The sequence below is a fragment of the Podarcis cretensis genome (genome assembly GCF_951804945.1).
Source record: "Podarcis cretensis genome assembly, chromosome: 10".
Taxonomy (NCBI): Eukaryota; Metazoa; Chordata; class Lepidosauria; order Squamata; family Lacertidae; genus Podarcis; species Podarcis cretensis.
The window spans coordinates 35,692,197-35,713,265 of record NC_137179.1 but is presented as its reverse complement, the minus strand read 5'-3'; the positions used below and the strand labels follow the sequence as shown (position 1 = coordinate 35,713,265).

The following is a 21,069-nucleotide window of genomic DNA, read 5'->3' as shown; positions in this document are numbered from 1 at the left end:
CTTGTCCGCGTGACACCCGGGCCGCTTCTCCGGGGCAAGACGATAAAAGGGGAACACAGCAGCGCACGGGAGAATACTACTTCATGTTTAAATGGTTTTTATTTATTAATTGTTATAATTATCAACAGAATCACAAGGCCCTCGGGGAGCTGATGTAGTAAACAAAGGCTCTTTCTCTCCTCACAATGGGCGCCTCACCATTCTCCGCCTACAGACCCCGCTTCCCCAATCCCGGTCCCGTCCAGGGTCGGCCCCGGTAGAAACAACTTGGTTACTTTCCCTTCTCTCCCTATCGGGAAAGTAACGACATATCTCTGCCCGCGTCTGCCTCCTTTACTGAACAAGCCCGGCCCTCGACAATCGAAGTTCCCCGTCGCGGGAGAAGCGTTCGGGCCGCGCTCTCCGCCGCTCCCGCCTGACTCGAATTTAAACTGCGCGACAGGGAGCTCGCGCAAAGTACCGACTCTGAGGCGAACCCGCGAGCGGCTCCTCTCCACTGCGCAGCCAATCACGGCGCAGCTCTGCGATTGCGCCGACCAATGCCGGCGCGCTTTATTGGCGGGCGGGCGAAGGAGGGGGGGCGTTCGCGCTGTGCGGGAGTTGGGTGCGTTAAGCAAGGCTGTTCGTCCCTCTCTCTCCATCCCGCCCCTCCTCTTCCTCCTCTCCTTCCTCCCTCCCGCCACCCTCCTCCTCCTCCTCCTTCCCCTCTTTGTTGGCGGTTCCTTCTCTCTCGCTGTCTCCTGGGAGGGCGGCGACAAGAGCCCGAGCCTGGCGATGCCCGAGTTCCTGGCGGACCCGTCGGTGCTCACCAAGGAGAAGCTGAAGAGCGAGCTGATCGCCAACAATGTGAGCCTGCCGGGCGGCGAGCAGCGCAAGGACGTGTATGTGCAGCTCTACCTCCAGCACCTCACCTCGAGGAACGCGCCGGGAGCCCAGGCGCAGCCCGACTTCTCCAGCGAAGAAGAGCAGGAGCCCAGCCCGGTCGTCGCCAGAAACAGAATCGGCGGAGATGGCGCCGCCGCCGCGACCGTCGCCGTGGGCCGGGTAAGCCGCGCCGCCCTCCTCCTCCTCCTCCTCCCCGTGGCCGTAGCAGATTACGAGCCTGGAAAGCGGCCTTCGAGCGCTGAGGGGGCGGCGGAGTTTTCCCGCTTTCTCTCGCAGGGGGCGGCGCCATGTTTCCTCACGGGCGGGCGGGGCGCGCGCGAGAGAGAGATGATGGCTGCGCGTGGATAGAAACTGCTCTAGTGCAAGCAGGCTGGCAGGCAGGAAGTCTGCGGGGGGAAGGGGGCGCTTGGGAAGCTGAAAGGTGCCTCTCCAACCTCTAGTGGCAAAACGCGACCGGAATGGCCAAAGATGGGCCCTCTGACCTGGGCCGCCCTCTGATTCCTCCCTCCCAAAAGGCTGTCACCTGCCGCCCTCCTCTGGCGCCGCAGACCGCTCCTTCTATAAGGAGGGTTGGGAAGAGCTCTCCTAAAAGGAGTTTGAACTTAGCGGGCGCCCTGCCAGGCGCAAGAAGGGTTTCACATCTGCATAACTTGTCGCTGGCAAGGCACGTGGTGGGCCTTGGCTCCGCGCCCTGTACTGCACACTACACCAGGCCCCTTCTTCTCCACGTGAGAAATCCGAGCTAGGCCCCTGGCGACCCCCGTTGTCACCCTTAGCACTTTCGCGACAAGAGTACGTTTCCTTGAGCGCACTGGGTATGAATGTGAGGTTCGGGACAGTAAAAGTGGTTGCCTTTGTAAAATCCCTTTTAAGCTTGTTTATTTAAAGCTGTTCTGCATTTTTTATGGCTGAACTTATTTTGACTATTTTTTGCTCCTGTGTAACCGATCAGAGGCATTCTTGCTTCCAAGTAATTTTTCCTTGCCTCTTTAAAAACAGTCTTCTAAAAGGCAATTTAATGAACGTAGCCATAAAATAACGTGTTGCAAGATTCTGCATCTTGTCGTGACTTGAAAGTTTTCAAGCAGGGATTCAGTTTCAAATAACAGGTGTTTGGTGTCAAAGAGTAGTGACTTTTGGAGTACTGAACAGCTAAGTTGAAAGAGCTGTGCAGATATGGAAATATTAGGTGACCAAACTTTTGTTGAAGTGCCTCAGAGAGTTGACCTGATATTTAAAGGGCACATAAATGTTGACCCTGCTCCCTTCATGTAGTGAAGGTTGAGCTCTCCTCTGAAACCTACAAGAAAGAGCAGGGGAAAGTGTAGCTAGAAATTTCTGCCTAATGTAGAAAATGAAATTATGGATTTTAGCAACTTCCATCTGTGTTTTTGTTTAAAATCCCCCAGTCTTAATTATCCTTTGGAACAATGCCTCATGGATTTTGCTTTTAGGGCAATCCTGTGTAGCAATTTCAGCAATGAAAATATTGGCAAACCCAATTTAAAGTTGCAAGTGCACCTCCAGAAAAGGAATACTAACTAGAAAGTTTGGGACAACCACTCCAAAATGCTTGATGTTTGTGCCTGCAGATCATTTGTTTCTGAGACACTGAACCATTTATCTGGAAGTGTCCTTTGTTTCTGTGGATGGCTACAGTATATAACAAACATTCATTTATTTATTTTTGCAATACTAGAAACAAAGTAACTCTTGTATCTTCAGAGGAAAAAGTTCCAAATCTAAACATATTTTATTTACTTAGGTAACCTGCTTTTCATTCAAATCAATCCAAGAGCAGGCACATAAAAATATGTGCTTCATAATAAAACAATCTGAAAAATCAAATCATGACAGTAAATCATATTTACATACTCACCTGAGTTTATTAATATACAGCCATACCTCAGAAGGTAAATGCCTTGCGAGTTGAATGTTTTGGCTCCTGAACACTGCAAACCCAGAAGTGAGTGTTGCAGTTTGCAAACGTTTTTGGAACACGAAAGTCTGACGTGGGTTCCAATTAGCTGCAGGAGCTTCCTACATCCAGTTGGAAGTCACGCCTTGGTTTCTGAATGCTTTGGAAGTTGAACGGACTTTCGGAACAGATCCCGTTCGACTTCCAAGGTACGACTATATAAATGTATAGGATTGCACTACACATAAATTTGCTTTACAGTTGCTAATCTGATGGAGTGACTTTCACAAAAGGCCTATCGGTGACTTATTTAAAATCATGAATAATCTATCCAGCTAATGCTTAGATAAAATATGCAGTTAATTTCTTTTAAAGGCATCTGGGTTCTCCACAGTATAAAATAAACAACAAATAATACTTTTTATTTGAAAGTCTGCTTTGCATGAGACCTTAGGTCAGTCAGGTAATGAAGAAGAAAGTATTAAATGTGAATCAGCAAGACCTTGTATTTAAAAGGGTAGCTGACTTTTCCTTGGCTAAGTTTCCATGGTAAACCAGTTGGGTTTTCTACCATTCATTTATCCAAGGCTGTTAAATGTACAATTCATTAAATAGATTTTCAAAAGAGTAATGAGGGCTTTCTCAAATTTTTAACTGGAAAAAATGTAAATCAAAATGTGTTTGAATATTGGATAAATTTTCCAATAGCACAAAGTAATGAAACTCAATAATTGATTGAGGGTGGGGAAGGGAATTAATAAAATTTACTTAGTAAAAAGTGTTACTTTGACATTGTGCTACTGGAATATTTTATTTGGAATATTTCAAAACATCACAACTTGGTAGCATATATTTCCCTCATATTATTTTGATTTTAAGAAAAATGTAGATGTACAGTACTCAAAATTAATGTATAATTATGAAAGTTTATTTAATAAAATAAGTTAGTCTTCAGTGTGCCATGAGACTTGTTTTGTTACAATGTGATGCAGCTTCCTTGGGTTAATAAATGTTAAATTGATTTGAGTTGAGGTGTAAAAGGTAGGTGCAGTTAACTATGTTCACCATGAAATGTGAACAATACCAAATCAATATTAAACTTGGGTTTTGTTTTTCCAGTCATGGGGGGAAATTTGTGATGCAGTGATGAATTGAGGAGAATAAACAATTGAGAACTCTGCTTCCCATTCCACCAGCACAACGGAGACTTGTTCATAGAACTAGGTGCATAGATTCCTTATCCTCTGCAGACTAACCCAATAGTGCAATTTCCCTTTCGTAGGAGTTGCCAGTGTGGTGCCCTTCAGATGCTGTTGGATTACAATTTTCTTTATCCCTGATCATTTACCAGTGCTGGCTAGGGCTGATGGGAAGTGTAGTCCAGTAACACCCAGAGAATACTATTTTGACAACCCTTTCCCTGTTAGTGAGCTTCAGCACTAGCTGAGGAGGAAAGCTTCTAATCTTGAGTGGCACTGTGTGAGAAGCAGCTATTATCTGTTCTCTGCTGTATGGGAGAGTTGAAGGAGGGTTGGAGTAAAAGAATACACATGTTTACACTTCTCTAGGATGACATAAGTTGTTGAAGCCTGTGTCATTCATAGTTGATAGAGGTCTGGAGAGTGAGTTAATTAGGATAAGTGAACACTTTTCCTCCATTCCACCCTTGTTAAATAGTCTGTAGCAGTTCATATCATTCTAGACTATGTGGAATGAATTAGGGGATGCATACCACTTAATGGGACGCGGGTGGCGCTGTGGGTTAAACCACAGAGCCTAGGCCTTGCCGATCAGAAGGTTGGCGGTTCGAATTCCCGCGACGGGGTGAGCTCCGTTGCTCGGTCCCTGTTCCTGCCAACCTAGCAGTTCGAAAGCACGTGAAAGTGCAAGTAGATAAATAGGTAATGCTCCGGCGGGAAGGTAAACGGTGTTTCTGTGTGCTGCTCTGGTTCGCCAGAAGCGGCTTAGTCATGCTGGCCACATGACCCGGAAACTGTACGCCGGCTCCCTTGGCCAGTAAAGTGAGATGAGCGCCACAACCCCAGAGTCGGTCACGACTGGACCTAATGGTCAGGGGTCCCTTTACCTTTACTTACCCCTTAATGTAGTCATTCTCCGACTCTTAATTCTAACTCCCCCAATATGAAATAGTGTTCTGGAAGAGAACTTAGGGTATAAGCTATTTTGGGGTTGATTTTGCTCATTTCACTCCTTTTTCCTGACTCAACTGCCTTCAACAGTGGACAGAAGTGACTACACTTAGTCCTCATAGGGCTTTTTAAGATGACTTTAAAAAATATATTTAACAATTTTTTTGTCTGCATACTTGAAGTTTCTCTTTAATATATAGAATATATACTTTGCCTAAAGCATTTTTGATGTTAATATGTTATAGCTAACATATAGCTATCATTACTATACTATATGTAATAGAGCTGAGGAGAAATAATGTGCAAATGGAGTATATCTGTAACAGTATTCTACTTAATTTCAACCCCTTTAGCAGGATAGTGAAACAAAAATGACTGACTGATGAGAACCTTTGCTGGCATTTGTGGGTAGCTAACCTGGTTGCAAGTTCATTTTTATGTTAGCCAGTTGGTTGTTTTCTTTAAGTCATACTGAAGCAACTTAAGGGCCAACCTACCTTTCAAATATATGGGACGCAGGTGGCGCTGTGGGTTAAAGCCTCAGCGCCTAGGACTTGCCGATCGAAAGGTCGGCGGTTCGAATCCCTGCGTCGGGGTGCGCTCCCGCTGCTCGGTCCCAGCGCCTGCCAACCTAGCAGTTCGAAAGCACTTCCGGGTGCAAGTAGATAAATAGGGACCGCTTACCAGCGGGAAGGTAAACGGCATTTCCGTGTGCGGCTCTGGCTCGCCAGAGCAGCGATGTCACGCTGGCCACGTGACCCGGAAGTGTCTCCGGACAGCGCTGGCCCCTGGCCTTTTAAGTGAGATGGGCGCACAACCCCAGAGTCTGTCAAGACTGGCCCATACGGGCAGGGGTACCTTTACCTTTACCTTTACCTTTCAAATAGATATTTATGTAGTCCACATGCATATTGGTTTCCACTTTGTTTTCAGACACAACCTCAATTTTGCATGATAAATTGTCATCTTGCTGGCAACTCATCTTCTGTTATTTCTCTGGAGGTCTTGTAATCACCCCGCCTTTAAACTGTTTTCTATTTTTCTCCACTGGGTTATCTGTTCAGTGCTTCTCTATATGCAGCTTTTCCCATTTGGTACTGCAAGAGATGTTATACTGGGGAAAGTAAAAGTATGTTCCGCTGACTTTGATGCCTACTACTGGCTATGTATGTAACTGCTAAAAGTTCTATCCTCTGATTGAAATTATTTCAAAGAATCATGGAATTGAAAAGTTGCAAGGGATGATGAGGGTCATCTAGTCCAGGCTCCTTCAATGCAGCTAAATATTTAGTTGTTTGACCCTGAATTCCCACCCTAGCCAGATGAGCAGTGATCAGGGCGGGTAGGCATTGTAGTTGAACAACATCTGGAGGACCAGAGGTTCCACATCCCTGTGATAAAGCAATGATTATTTTCTTTTCAGAAATTGTCATAAAAAGCAGAAGGGTCTTGCATCCCAAATACTGAGTTAGGAGTTTAAAATACTTCAGTATCATCTTATCTTGATTGGTTCTTAAGCTTTTTGCTTAACTCAATGTGCGCCAAGGCTGTAGCTTAATTTCATTTAACAAAAGAGGCCCAATTTTGTCTTCCTATCCTTCAGGTCTGCTAAATCCCTAGCACAATTTGTTTGAGATGCAGTCATCAATTACAGGGATAAATATTAAAGTTTAAATGGTTTAACAATTTTGTGTGTATAAAATGCTTGTACCAAAATGTGTGCACTTGGGACACAGCTGATTCTATTTCAGTAGAAAGACTTGACTTTTGGCTGGGCCGTTCTGGCTGTGATTTTTATTATTGGAGAACACTTCTGTTTCTAAATTCTTACACATAGTGTGTAAAGTCTGTTATAGGAATGATTGGAAGAATTTCCTGGAAAGCAAACTTTTATACTTGTTCCATGTTGCTACTTTAAATATTTTCCCCCTTTATAAGATTGTGAAATGTGTTCATCTCAATGGGCCAAATATATTGATTATTAGATTTTTGTAACATTTACTAACAATACTTGTTCTCTGTTTGTGGGTTGCCGTGGATCCACAAGGAGGCTATTCTAATTACTTGAGGCTGTTCCAGAATATAGGAATGCATTTTCAGAAATGTGCTTCAATTTTCTACCCTTGGCTATTTTGTAAGGAAGATTTTATGGGATTCCAATGTGAATTGTTAAATAGACTATGTGACAGTGAAAAGTTAGAAACTGGGTTTTTTATCCAATACTGTTCAACAGGACTCCTTTTTTTTCTCCTGCTCTGCATACTCTAAAAATCTGCTGTAGAGTGTCCCCCCAGCCTTCCAGAGCTATGTATTGGTGTTGCATTATTTTTATAGAGACAAAAGAACCAAGCATATCCAAAGTTATGCTGTTCCATGAAAGGTCTTTAGAGTAGCATAATTGGAAAAGACAATAAATAGGATTTTGATTTGTTGCACACAGTTCATGCTTTAGTGGCAATACAGAAATGTTAAAGTAACATAGGCCAAAAGGAAGTGACATAGCCTGATTTTAAAAAAGCAAAACTCCATCAATGCCTGGGAATTGTTAGCTGGTGGTGCAAACTGTTCTTGGTAATGGAAAGGGCATGAAGAAGGTGGTAGCATATTTTTTCACAGCGTTAATAGGATTATTATTAATAATAATAATTTATTATTTGTACCCCGCCCATCTGGCTGGGTTTCCCCAGCCACTCTGGGCGGCTTCCATAGAAACCAAAAATACACTAAAATATCACACATTAAAAACTTCCCTGAACAGGGCTGCCTTAAGATGTCTTCTGAATGTCAGGTAGTTGTTTATCGCTTTGACATCTGATGGGAGGGTGTTCCACAGGGCGGGCGCCACTACCGGGAAGGCCCTCGCCAGAAGGCCCTCGGCGCTGGACCTCAGCGTCTGGGCAGAACGATGGGGATGGAGACGCTCCTTCAGGTATACTAGGCCGAGGCCGTTTAGGGCTTTAAAGGTCAACACCAGCACTTTGAATTGTGCTCGGAAACGTACTGGGAGCCAATGTAGGTCTTTCAAGACCGGTGTTATGTGGTCTCGGCGGCCGCCCCCAGTCACCAGTCTAGCTGCTGCATTATAGATTAACTATATAGGGTAGTTGCCTTATTTTCCATTCAGCTCCAAAACATCAGTACGCAAGAACACTGGTTTGCTGTGGTGGTATTTCTCCTCATGCTTATGTTACTGTGTATTTACACCCTTAATAACCTAGTTCTACAATGCAGTTAACACTTTGGCTTCTCTTCCCAGAAGGCAACAAAGAAAACTGACAAACCAAGGCCAGAAGAGCAGGATGATATAGATGTAACAGATCTCAGTAATGAAGAACTCAAAGATCAGCTTCTGAGATATGGTGTGAATCCAGGTCCTATTGTGGGTAAGCTAATACTCTGTAGTAATCTCATTAATAGTGTTTTTAAATCAAAATAATAATCACGTGCTTGGTGGTTTTCACTTCATCAACATTAGTAATTGCCCAGCCCCTCCAGGCTGGCAGAAATAGCATTTCCTTTGGTCAGTGCTACAATGTCTGCCATTAACTTGGATGCTTGCAAGGTGCACAAGTCCATAATACTTGTCCATATGCTCAGTAAACAAGAATTTAGCACCTCAAATCATTTTGCATAATGCTGATTAGCAGGATACAAGCAGAAGGTGTTCTTAAGTCATATAATCCTGTGGCCCTGCAAACATTGATAGTTTCCAACTTCCATCAGCACCAGCCAATATTGCAAGTGATCATGGGTGATGGGAATTCTGGTTCAGCAATATCTAGGCCACCCATCGCTGGTATAAATAAAGACTCTCCACATGGGAAATGAGAAGGTTTGCATAAAGGGGGTGCAACCATGAAATTACTGTTGCAGATAGCAATTTAGAATTTGAAAAACTGCTACTAGTACTTCGTTGGATGTACCTAAGCTTTTATCTCACTGACTGTTTGGATACATGACAGACTTAAGATGTGTTTATGGGCTTTGTGTGGCCTTGCCCCTCTTCCAGATTTGAACCTTTGTTGATGTTACACTTTATATATATGAACAAATAATACTTCTATAATCTGGCTTAATTTTGTGCCAATGCCACAGTTTTCTGCTGAACTTGCCCCCGCCCAAGACAAAAACCCTCTGCTGCTATTTACCTCAATATGTTGCTTGCAGAAAAGAGCATATTCAGGGGCAAATAGCACTGTGGGTAGGGGTGGGGATTGCTGATGGGAAATAGGCACAGGACTTTAATGCAGGGTGATTTAGGGCCCTGGATCGCCACTTTTCTGTCACAATAAAAGTGGCCAGCTTCAGTACACTTCAGTAAGTGTATTTGTTGTAATGCATTGTTTGGCCCTGAGAGGCCCACCAACGTGTTTGCATGCCCCTTGTTCCCTCACCCCTTCCTGGATCTTGCATTCTTAACTCCATAAAAGTGTTTCTTTCACATCCTCAAACGAATCCATCAAGCTTCCTCATCTGTCATTTCATAATCACATAATTCAAGAAACAGTCTTAAACCTAAAAACATTCAGCAATAAAATGTGGCCTTGTTTACTTTACGTTAACTGAGCGTTTTCCATTTTGTTTTGTGAATGTTTTGGCTATCCTCAAAGATTCCTACATTTTGCCACCTTAATTCATATAAAGGTTCCCCAGGTTTATTAGTTCATTTTGCATTGGCACCCTTACCTGGCGCTCTTACCTGACAGATACTAGAGTATCTTCTCCTGTTAGTTTCAGCCTGATTTTTCCTTTACTGCTGTGGGATTTCTTAACTGAAAACTGTTGAAATACATAAGCTTCAAAATGCTGCTTAAAAGCTTGCAGTACACTGTCTGTTAATCTTGGTGATTCACTGAACAAAGTGGGGAAAATGGAGTTTCTTATCAACTCACATATAGGAACTAGAACTTTTTGTCTATTCTGAGATATCTAATTTCCTGTTCTTCTGTAGCTACTACAAGGAAGCTGTATGAGAAGAAATTACTGAAGCTGAAAGAGCAGGGCCAAGAGCCAAGTTCTTTCATACCTGCACCAATTGTTTCTTCATCTGCAGAGAACAACAAACAAAATGGAAATAATGACTCGGATCAATACAGTGACAACGAAGAAGGTAGAAATAAATCCAAAGAAATATGAATAGCTGACAAGGAAGATGTTAAGTTAATAGTTTACAGTAGATTAGAAGTAGTTCCTGGGTTTGATTGCTTTCTATTGGTTACCGTTTTCCTTACCACATGTAGAAGGTAATGCCCCATTTGAGACCTCTCGGGTTGCATACTGCATTCTATAAGTAGACTTGGATAAGAGAGGAGAAGAAACTCCTGTGACTCATCCCTGGTCATGTAAGGTTGGGAGCAGGAAGAAGAATGATGGAAAATATCACCTATTCAAAATACTTTGTATGAGAAATTGGGCACGGAAATTGTATGAGAAATGGATAATGATATATGTGCACTAGTTCTAGGTAACTTCAGGCTCTCCTTCTGTAGTCTCACTATTTAAATGATGCCCATGTTCTTAATAACCCAATTTACCCATATTTACTGAGAAGTATGTCTCACTGTATTGACTGAGGCTTACTCTGTAGAAATGTATTTAGGGTTTCTATCCAATAATAAACTAGAACTTGATCAGTTTATAATAATTTTTAAATTCTGCACAGTAATGAGTAATGGAAAGAAATCTTTAAATGTGTTAACAATTCTTTTTACAGAAAATATTAATTTCAGCTTTTTTAAATGAGACAAATAGTTAAGACTAAGTTCATATGAAGACTTTTTCCCGGTTAGGTCCTTAGTTTAGCATATGAGAAAATTTAGACTGAATAACCCTAACTTTTAAATTTTAGGGCCAAGCCCATTTCAGCATTAAGCATCATTTGTTGCCATAGGGGCAATATCTATAGTCAGTGTGTGCTTTGAATAAACATATATACCAGGGGTCAGCAAACTTTTTCAGCAGGGGGCCGGTCCACTGTCCCTCAGACCTTGTGGGGGGCCAGACTATATTTTGAAAAAATAATGAATTTCTATGCCCCACAAATATTCCAAAGATGCATTTTAAATAAAAGGACACATTCTACTCATGTAAAAACATGCTAATTCCCGGACCGTCCGTGAGCCCAATTTAGAAGGTGATTGGGCCGGATCCGGCCCCCATGTCTTATTTTGCCTACCCATGATATATACTGAAGATGTAGCTGCAATATTTCTTAAATTATAATAGTCTTAATAGTCTCATGTTGTCAACTACTGAAACAGTAATATTCTGGAGGACTCTGCCCATCACTGGATGGGTTGTTTTTATGGATTTGTATCTGTGGATTTGTATCTTTTATGGATTTGTATCTGTACCATCAGTCTTCTCAAAATCAACTTTAGCTCCTCCATTCAAACTGTCACCAACTGCCAGAGAGATAGTACTAGGTTTCAGATGAAGAAAATACATAAATTGCTTTACTGTGATCACATAATTGTTGATTGATGTCATTTCTAACTTGTGTTCACATAAAATGAAATAAAATTTGTACTTTTATTTGAATAACTCATCAGCTGCTTAGTGTCAGGTCTTACCAATTCAGAAGAAATCAGAGCATGTTGTTTGGAGTAGTCTTATTTCCAACAGCTGCAGTGGCATTGATATTTCTGTTTTACTTTTATTTCAATACCGCCTCCTGCACAACTTAATTTACACCATGTTTCAAGCATACCATAAAAACCATAACAATATTAAGCAAAGAGTGTAAAATATTAGATAACAGTAGATAAAATTATAGAAGCTGTACTGGTCCCTAAAACCAGTTTTAAAATGTAAAATATTATATCTTAGTACAGTAGTGGTTTGTTTCTTTTTCTTTTAAGAAGTTACATGTATTGCTTGGAATTTCAAGTCTTGCTGAAATACTTCTGAGAATGTTTGCAAATATTTCAGATTCCAAGGAGGAAGCCTACACCAAATGGGGAACAAGGGGGCTGTGTTAGAGGAGCTCAGATTGCTGGTGTTGGCACCTCTGGATATTCTTAAGTTCAGGGGGTGGTTGTTTGAAAAATATAAATTGAAACAGCTGGTGAAATTGTCACAAGCTGTGATCACACATTAACCTTTAGCATAATTTGTAGTGTTTGGAAAATATTTCTGTAAATTGCCATTTTTACCTGAAAAAAAATAGTAATAGATGGCATTTATTCACAGATCCGAAAACAGAATTCAGACTTGAGAAGCGAGAACCACTGAAGGGCAAGACAAAGACTTCAGTTACAGTTAGACAAAGAAAAATTGCTGAACATAATCAGGTACCATTATAGCAGTTTCTTACCAGTTTTATACCATTCTCATATAAAAATGAGGGTGTCCTTAGAAATTTGACTTACATCTTGTATATACTGATTGACAGTTGCTTATTTTTAAGGGGCTTTAGGCAATTCAGTACTGTATAACAGTGGAAACTATCATTTTTCCTGACTGCAGCAAAATGATAAAGCCTTATATTATGTTAAATAGAATTAAGTTTCTTGTCTATTTCCTTAATACATTAAAAATGGCACATTTTTTAAAGATGGGAATTGGAAAATAATTGGGAGTGTGGCAGTCTATAATCTTTAAGGAAAACATTTTGTTGGGAAGAGGGGGTGTTTGGGAGCTCCCAAAATATTATCTAAATTTGCTCTCCCAGCCTTTTCTTTTCATCCTGAATCGCTGCTTTTGGCAACAAGCTTCATGACTATTTTTGTTTTGAAAATTGTTCTTTTTCCTAATAGTAACATCATACAGCCATAGGGGGTAAACAAAGCATCTTCAGAAGAGGGGCAAACTAGCTTCATTTGCCCTAAGTGCTATTGCTGTGGAGCAAGAAATGGTTGCATGGCAGCATCAATGTTACTAGTAAGAGGGGCTGTTTTATATGAAAAAGGGGTGCTAAAGTAGCAGCCAACCAGGCTGCAAATCAGCCCCTAAAGGATCATAGGTGATGAGATGGATCAGAGTTTTCTGAACATAATGGAATGGTTACACATTTCTGTCAGTCCTGGCAGTGGGGAGGGATCGCTGAAACAGCTTATCCCTCACCATCAAAAAGGAGTGGTGCATTCTGGTTCAGCATTGCCAATTTGTATTGAGTGTCTTGTGAGACGCATATATAGTCAGCTAACCATCTAACTTTGGTCAGTGATGCTTCTTTCATAAGTTGGCAATGTATATTCCTAGCAGGAGCCAGTTCTTTCACCAGATTTCCTAACAGAAAGACCTGCAGATGACTTGGTTTGAATACTTTTGGGCAGGTTCCCAGGATTCTATGATATGTGGCATAGGAAGTGGTGCTGAAGGCGCCTAATTGCTACTTTTTGGATTTTGACAAATCATTTCAGAAACTATTTTTATTACTGGTCATCTAGGTATTTGAAAAAATGTGGCAAGCTTATCTGAGTAAGTCCCATTAAACTTGATGGGGACTTATTTCTGAGCTGATACTTACGTGTCATAGCACTGTCTATTGTGAATTGTATGAGGCCTGGAATGTTCATACATCTTAAGAACACGTAAGGAATAGATCTATTTGAAACTAGAACTAGCCTTTTTCTTTTGATAGTAAAAATACTGCTACTAATCAAATATTATAAAAAGGAGCCTGCTAAGTAAAATGACCTAAAACTAATGGCATGTTTCTGAATTTTTTTTATTCTCATGAAAAACATCCAAATGCATTCACAAATATACAGAAAAGCCCAAGGATTATGGGAATAAATATTTTTCAGTGATCAAAGAAAAAATAACTTGGTATGTTTTGAAGCTTGTCATTCAAGGAATTATGAACAATGCATATTTCTGTATAAATCAGTTTTATAGTAAGCACAACCTGACCCCTGATGTGATACATCAATTCAGGCATTAGAGCCATATTGCCAGGTTTATGAGACCATTCACAAGAATGGAATAGAATCGATTGCTTCCAGTTGCAAGCTATAGCTGTTTTGGCTTCCATTAATTAAATGCAACCACATTTCTCAAGCATTTACATATTTAAGTAGGAATTAGAAGACTTCTTTCTAGTTTCTTGTGTTTCCCCCTTCATTGTCAATGTTGGGATCAAAATGTATTATTTCTGTGGTGCTTACCTAGCCCTGTGCTTTTTCCAAGAGAAAATACTCCATTTCTGTAATTATGTCTCCATCATTGGTTGTGAGCCTTATTTCCAGGTAGGTGTGGATAGGTAGGCAGCCTTAATCAAAAGATACTATGGCCATATGATCACACACTGAACCTGCGGTCACAGATGACAGGAACTGGAGTTCCATAACACATAGAGTTCACCCCATGTTGGCTATCCCTAATAACGATTTCTGTTTTCTGTGATATTTTAAAGAGTAATGTAGGATAGAACCCGTGTGTGGCGCCTAAATGTTTCTCTATAACTTGATGCAAGTACTAGGGCACTCTGTAGTGGTCATCTGGTGAAAATATTAAGCACCCATATGCTTGCTAACATGTCTGATGCTTAAATAGAACTATTCTCAGGATGGAGTTACTGAGACATTCTGGAGAAGTGGATCTTCAAAAAGTGGACTTCTGCAGGCAGTTTCTAGGGAGTCTGCAAGAGTATCAAGAAGAACACCAAGAAAAAGGGTGATGCAAGGCTAATTTGAAATCTAGACTTTTATTTTCCTCCCCAGGGCCCTAGTGACAATTGTACACTTATTTTATGTTTTTGTTTTTTAAACAAACAGGTTGAAACTACAGTACCGCTACCTGTACATGATGCAGTAATATCAAAGAGTACTCCTATAGCTGATACTGTAGTGGCTTCAAGCAACGAGACCCTAGTAAATATATTGAATTTGCAAGAGGTGGTATTCTATAATCTTCCTCCTCCTGGAAAAACACTTTCTGCTTGGAAAAAGGGGAATGGGGGCTCCTTTAAAAAAGGCATTCTTTAAAAAAGAAATGTGCTGTTGCGCTTAAGTCTGATGCAAAGTAAAGAGTAAAATCAGAAGGAGCAATACTGAATTACATTTTTCTGGCTGGTATCCAACTACATCTGTCTTTCAGTAGAATGAACACTGTTTATGGAATGGATTCCCTCTCCCCTGCATGTCTTCACGTGGCCCCAGATCTGCTCCAGAGGGTTGGGGAACCCTCCAGAGCAGATTTGGGGAGGTACATGGGGAAGAAGGGTGGAGTGCAGGAAAGGGATGCCCATTGTGCAAATCTGTTCACATGCTGTTGGATGTAATCCTCTGAAAGCTGCTCTTTCTTTTGCTTAAGTACATGGGGGTGATGCCTGTAGATAATAGATTAGCTGTTTTCCTTACAATTTATCTATCTGGAATGCACTAATTTTCTTTTAAAACACTGCAATCAATTTCTGAGGGCTGGCTTCTCATATGTAAGGCTACCTGGTTGGTTAAGATTTTTATTGCTGTTTCTTTTGTTAATTCTGAGTCTGAACAATTTGAATTTCAGCAGGTTGTCAATAGGGTGCCTGGAAATTTCAAGCATGCAGATCCTATACTGTCAATCAGTGACTTCTCAGAGTTGCCCAGAAGAACACCAAAGAAACCATTGATGTCAGCTGAAGTAAATGAATTAAACATAGATTGTTGAATAGAAAGGGGAGGAGGGTGCACTTGCATATATGCATTTGGCTTTTAACTTGGAAATGTCATGCTAACTTAATTCTGAACTATTTTCTCACTTCAGCTTACAGTGTATTCCTGAGTGATGTTTTGTATATTTGAGGCAACCAGGAATTTAGGGATACCTAAGAACTTAAGATTTCATCACTTAACTCCTACTGACTACATCAAACGTGAAATTTTAAACAAAATTCATATAACCAAGTCAGCAGAATAGATACAAAATACTTATTTTTCTACTCATCTGTTGTGTAGCTTTTTATTTCCTTTAAAAGCTTCTTATGTGCTAATTATTACCTTACTAACAAATAGAAGAATTTGGAATCTCACTACAAATATGTGCTCACTGTTTTTAAAATAGTATTATTCTGTACTGTGACAGCGTTTTTCACTTTCCACCAAGAGGAAATGGGAAATAAACCTAAAATTACTTATCTTCAATAGCCATACAATTTCAGTTAGGACAGAAGTGCTGACAGTGCCTTTTAAGTCTTCCTTTATCAAGGTTGCCTTTATTACATAACACTATACTTCATGTTGAAAGAACAAAAGGATGGTACTGAAGATCCCTGGATACAAAAATGGCCAAACAGACCAAAATAACCAATCTTTAATCAACAGCTAAACTCCATGCAAGAATCTTCTTAAAGCTTACTCTGCTTACCAAATTCTTTTACAAATTACACAGTGATGCACACTTTCTTTTTCTTTCTCTAGTACAGCTTTCTTGTGCATTTTTTAAAAAAATTCTCCCTTTGTCTAACTTTTTACAGGTCATGGAGAAAACATCTACAGAGGAAAGAAGAGCAGACAGGGATATTCTTAAAGAAATGTTCCATTATGAGGCATCAACACCTACAGGAATTAGGTATTTATAGGTGTAATTATTATTTCAAGCATGCAGTGACTGCCTTTTTAGGCTTTGTTAGCACAACTCAGTGCATTTGACTCTGTTATAATAACATTTCTAAGAATCCAGTCTTAAAAGGAGTGTTATTTTTTGTAATATTAAAAATACGTTTTCCAGTTCTTTCATGCTTATCAGTAGCAACTAGAAAACCCTAGATCTTTCAAAGCTGTATATCATTTAAATTGGTGTTTTTAGAAGCAAATCATGTATTAAGGTACTTGTCACTTCCAGAACCACAGACTGTTTGTTCTAGGATTTGGCTCATTGTTTGAGATATCCAGATCAAAAGCCATCATAGGAATAGTCTTTAATTAGCAGGTAGTATCAGTGGCGTAGCGTGGGTTGTCAGCACCCGGGGCAAGGCAAGTAATTTGCGCCCCCTAACCCTGAGTGAGCCAGGTAGGGGCAGAGAGCTGCGAGTGCGAGCGCCCCCCCCCCCCAGATGTTGCGGCCGGCCCCCCCTGCACCCCCCACGCTACGCCACTGGGTAGTATAACCTGCTAAAGTAAATATACTGAACTTACTGCTTCTAAAGCAACATATGATTTACGCCATACTGCTAAATCAGAGAAAATATTTGCAACAGGACTAGGAGGGAAGCTTTAGTAATAGGGTGCACAGTACAGTTAGTTGTCTTTCACAGAGCTTTGCACCTTGTCTCTCAAGCAGCTATTATACCCTTAACTTGGTGGAAGATTAAGATCCTCGATCTCATTATATTCCTTAGGTATAAAAATGGTAGAACTCCATGTCATAGATTTAATTCCCAAGGATGGAACTATCTGATTTACACAGCCAAGTTGGGGACAACACATTGCTCAGGTTTCCCCAGCTTCCCTTGGTCTTCTGCTTAGTGTTGTAGTCCTGAGTCTGGGCAAGTTACTGTTGTGCAGGTTTTCTTGCAGAGTAACTTGACCTAAAGTTGTCTGCTTTAGAAGTTGCAGGCCTATAAAAATCCTATACAGTTCTAGTACTTGAAATGAGGAATATTGAATGCTGAGAACACTTCTTGTCTGTCTCAAAAGAATGCCTTTTTATTGGGTGGCATGCATGCTCTGAAGATGGACAGGGGGTGAAAGGGGACAGATCTTCTATTCCCCTCCCCCCAATGCTAGCATAGTCAAAATCTGGTATTCAAAGAACAGGCATCTTAACAAACAATATAAATTTGATGAATATAACATTTAGTATCTCATCATGAAGCTCATTCAATGTATTTCCCTTATCATAATCCATAGTTTTGGTGAGGCAAAACACTTGTCTGTCTGCCCTAGAGAGTTGTAAAACTTTAGAGCATTAAATGCCTACCTCATCCCCTCCCAAATGCATTTTAAAAATGAGATCTATTTTAGCTTTAAATAAGCATATAATTACTTCTCATTAATTAACAGTGCTACCTGCCGCAGACCAATCAAGGGAGCTGCTGGTCGACCTATAGAGCACAGTGACTTCCGGCTGGAGGAGACCTATTCATCAAAATATATCCCCAAATATGTTGCCACAGCAGATCTCAACCCAGAGAAACCAACAATTAAAAAACGTTCCATTCCTATGTGGATAAAAATCCTGCTCTTTGTTCTTATTTCAGTCTTCTTACTTTTGGTCTATCAGTCTATGGAAACCAACCAAGGAAATCCATTCTCCAAATTTCTTAGTAGTAATAGTAACCTGGAGGAAAAGACAGATTGAGTGTTTGTATGGCACACACAACTTGGTCTCCTATTTAACTGTAGAGATGTCTTCATCCTTCATCTATTTCAGCGACTGCATACAAATAATAGCGGCATCAGAAAAGTGAAATAAACAAGACAGTATAAGTGGACATCACTAACATTTTTCAGTATTAGGAGATCACTTTGTGCCATAATTAATATTTTTAGATCTCTCTGGAATTTCTTGTAGGATTTATTTTTTTAACGTGGATATCATTACATTCATTTGAGATTGTATATTTGTTTTTGCAAGCTCAAGGGCAAAAGTGATAGTAAAATGTGAAGATGTGTTTTAATGTTTTTATTTCATATTAAAAAGATAATGTACTGAAAATTTCTGTACATTGCCTATTGTTTTTAGGGGTGGGAAGTGCTAAGATAATAAAGGGAAATGCATTTTTGGATGCATTTTGTTGAAACTGTGCAGCTAAGTTTAGTGTATTGTAGTTTAATGGAAAATCCAGCATTTTTTCTGTAGAATACTGTAACATTTTAATAAATAAATGTAAACCTATTATATACATTTCTGTATCTGTCCTAGTTTTAATTGTAGTAACTCCAATTAACCCTATTCTCTATTTTTAATAATAGTTCTCTACTTTAGTGCTTAATGTCATATCACTGATCAAATTGGCAATAGGTGTCCTTAGAGCAAAACATATTTATTAGTAAAATCATGTGAAAGAAAATTTACATTAAATAAACTGAACTACTTTTTTACTGAATAATTACAATCTTAAATCATTAACTGCAGATTTAAAATTCCTGTCTTATTACAAAATGGTTATGCTCTCAAGCTAAAACCTCTATTTTTATGTAGGTAAATTGACTTCTATGTGTAGATTTCTTTTTTTTCCAACTTAGAATTTTGTTTGAACCATCATGGATGTTCATATTCCAAAACATTTCATACTTTCATTAAAAATTCATTGTTATGTCACGTATTATGTATCAACCAAGGTTAAAAGTTCTGCTGATGGATGCAACAAATTTAGTCTGCCATAATTTGTTATCAGTTGCATTTACCAATCAAGTAACTTCAATTAATTTCAAGTGTTGGTTATTACAAATATAATGTGAATGTATCAATTTGCAGCACATATGGGATCTTGATATTACTGCATATTCTATACAAAATGCAATAAACTTATTTTTAACGTTCTAGTCTCATTAAAAATTGGTATTAATACAATCAAACATTAACCTTAACTTTTGTTGTAAAATTATCTTACTACCTCACCTTACTTGATGATATAGAGAGGCACATTTATGGAGCAATCCACTGAATCCAATAGAAGGGGAAATTAGTATACCAACTCTAGGGTTGTATTCCCTCCTTCCTCCTTTCCAGGGGCATGCCCATTAGACCAAATGCAGCTCATTTTTGCTCTCTTTACCTTTCCTTTGACATCTCTGGAGAGGCATCCGAGGGCTACCTGCCTATGGAAAGGTAGCTCTAGTATCCCCTTGCTTCTGGACCATAGGAGTACACTCTTAAGCATACTTATTAGTTCTAATGTTTTGAAGGGCTTCAGCGTACCTAACTCTGATCAGGCTGTAAGGCTACAGTTCAGAGCACAGGTCGGCTGCTTACATCTCAGTGACTAGTGAGTTAGGCTACTTGTAAGTCACTAGTCACTGAGATGTAAGCAGCCTACCTGCGCTCTGAACTGTAGCCTTACAGCCTGATCAGAGTTAACTGCACAATACTGTATTCTAAATGGGTTATAAACTAGTGTGCTTATTACTGACATTTTTTGCTTAATTAAATTGTAATGGTTCATAGGGAAATGTTGAATGTGTCAATGACAAGTGTTATTTCTATATTTTACATGAAAAAGGTTCCAGATACTTGGCATTTCCACTTAGAGAAAGAAGAGATTGAGCCTCATGTGACAGTGATGGATCCAGTAGTGTCCCTAATTTGCATACTCATTCAGAGGTAGTATAGCCCCATCAAAAACAGGCAACATTTCCAGGCCTAAACCTCAATTGAAATGGGTCTAGAAAATTGGTTTCATCCAAGAAAACCTGGATCTAGCCCTTAACCATGTCTTGCCTTCCTATGTCCTATGCCCAACACATGAGCCATTACCTCTGTTGAGGTGGTCCATGTAACTATTTTGGCATCTTTCTCATGATGCTGTTAGTCTCCCTTCATTGCAAAGGAAACCACATTAAAGTCATTTTTAAAAACCATTGGTTATACTGGAATAGAATCTATTCCAGGCAGGCTCTTGGAGATAGCAACTTGCCAACAGATCTGGGTAGATCATATCCAGTTATATTCTCAATTTCTCTTATTTCAGTTGTCCAAAATATATTTGGGCATATCACCATTCATTGTTTTGCATCTTCAACATAGATTATCTCCTATATATGTGGCTTAATGCATACCAGTGAAAAATGAATTCATAACAAGCTTTATTTCAAGGCGATGCTTTTGGTTTGATGCAGAACATATTGCCCAAGATCCTTTATTTGAAATGATGTGCTAATTATGTCAATATTAATGATAATATAATATTGTTTATTTAATAATCTGTGTTGGGTCTTTAAATGTTAAAAGATTCAGATTCTACAAGTTCTGAAATAGGACCATGTTTACCAATTAAATTGTTGGCAGTGTTTTGTAATTGCAAGTACTGAAAAGTGTTGGTTGGGTCTGGAGCATTTTTTAAGATGTAAAAGAACGTAATATACAGTATGTGGCAATACTTTGATCTCTGTGCTGTGACACAATAGTGGCATTAGATGGCATTTTAAAGTACTTTTTGCATGCCAGCTCCTAAGGCAACCTTATGTTTGCCAGTGCTTTTTTTCTAAAAAAAAAGTTTAGGGGTACTTTCATTTTCCTACTCATATT

The 21,069-nt window shown here is 39.9% G+C and overlaps 1 protein-coding gene across 12 annotated transcripts; it reads left to right on the top strand.

Moving 5' to 3' along the window:
* Positions 1-550: 550 nt before the first annotated feature.
* On the top strand, positions 551-19,367 carry TMPO (thymopoietin). Of its 12 annotated transcripts, none has more exons than XM_079994528.1 (9): positions 552-1,044; positions 8,210-8,336; positions 9,905-10,063; positions 12,145-12,245; positions 14,452-14,571; positions 14,673-14,768; positions 15,412-15,522; positions 16,355-16,449; positions 17,883-19,367. In XM_079994528.1, the coding sequence occupies exons 1-9, from the start codon at positions 775-777 to the stop codon at positions 18,178-18,180; spliced, it is 1,377 nt and encodes a 458-aa protein (XP_079850654.1). In that variant the 5' UTR covers positions 552-774; the 3' UTR covers positions 18,181-19,367. The 12 variants fall into 12 exon arrangements, with proteins under 12 accessions (XP_079850659.1, XP_079850657.1, XP_079850655.1 ...); XM_079994526.1 differs by having other exon boundaries at positions 14,673-14,792; XM_079994522.1 differs by having other exon boundaries at positions 14,673-14,792; positions 15,409-15,522.
* Positions 19,368-21,069: the final 1,702 nt, after the last annotated feature.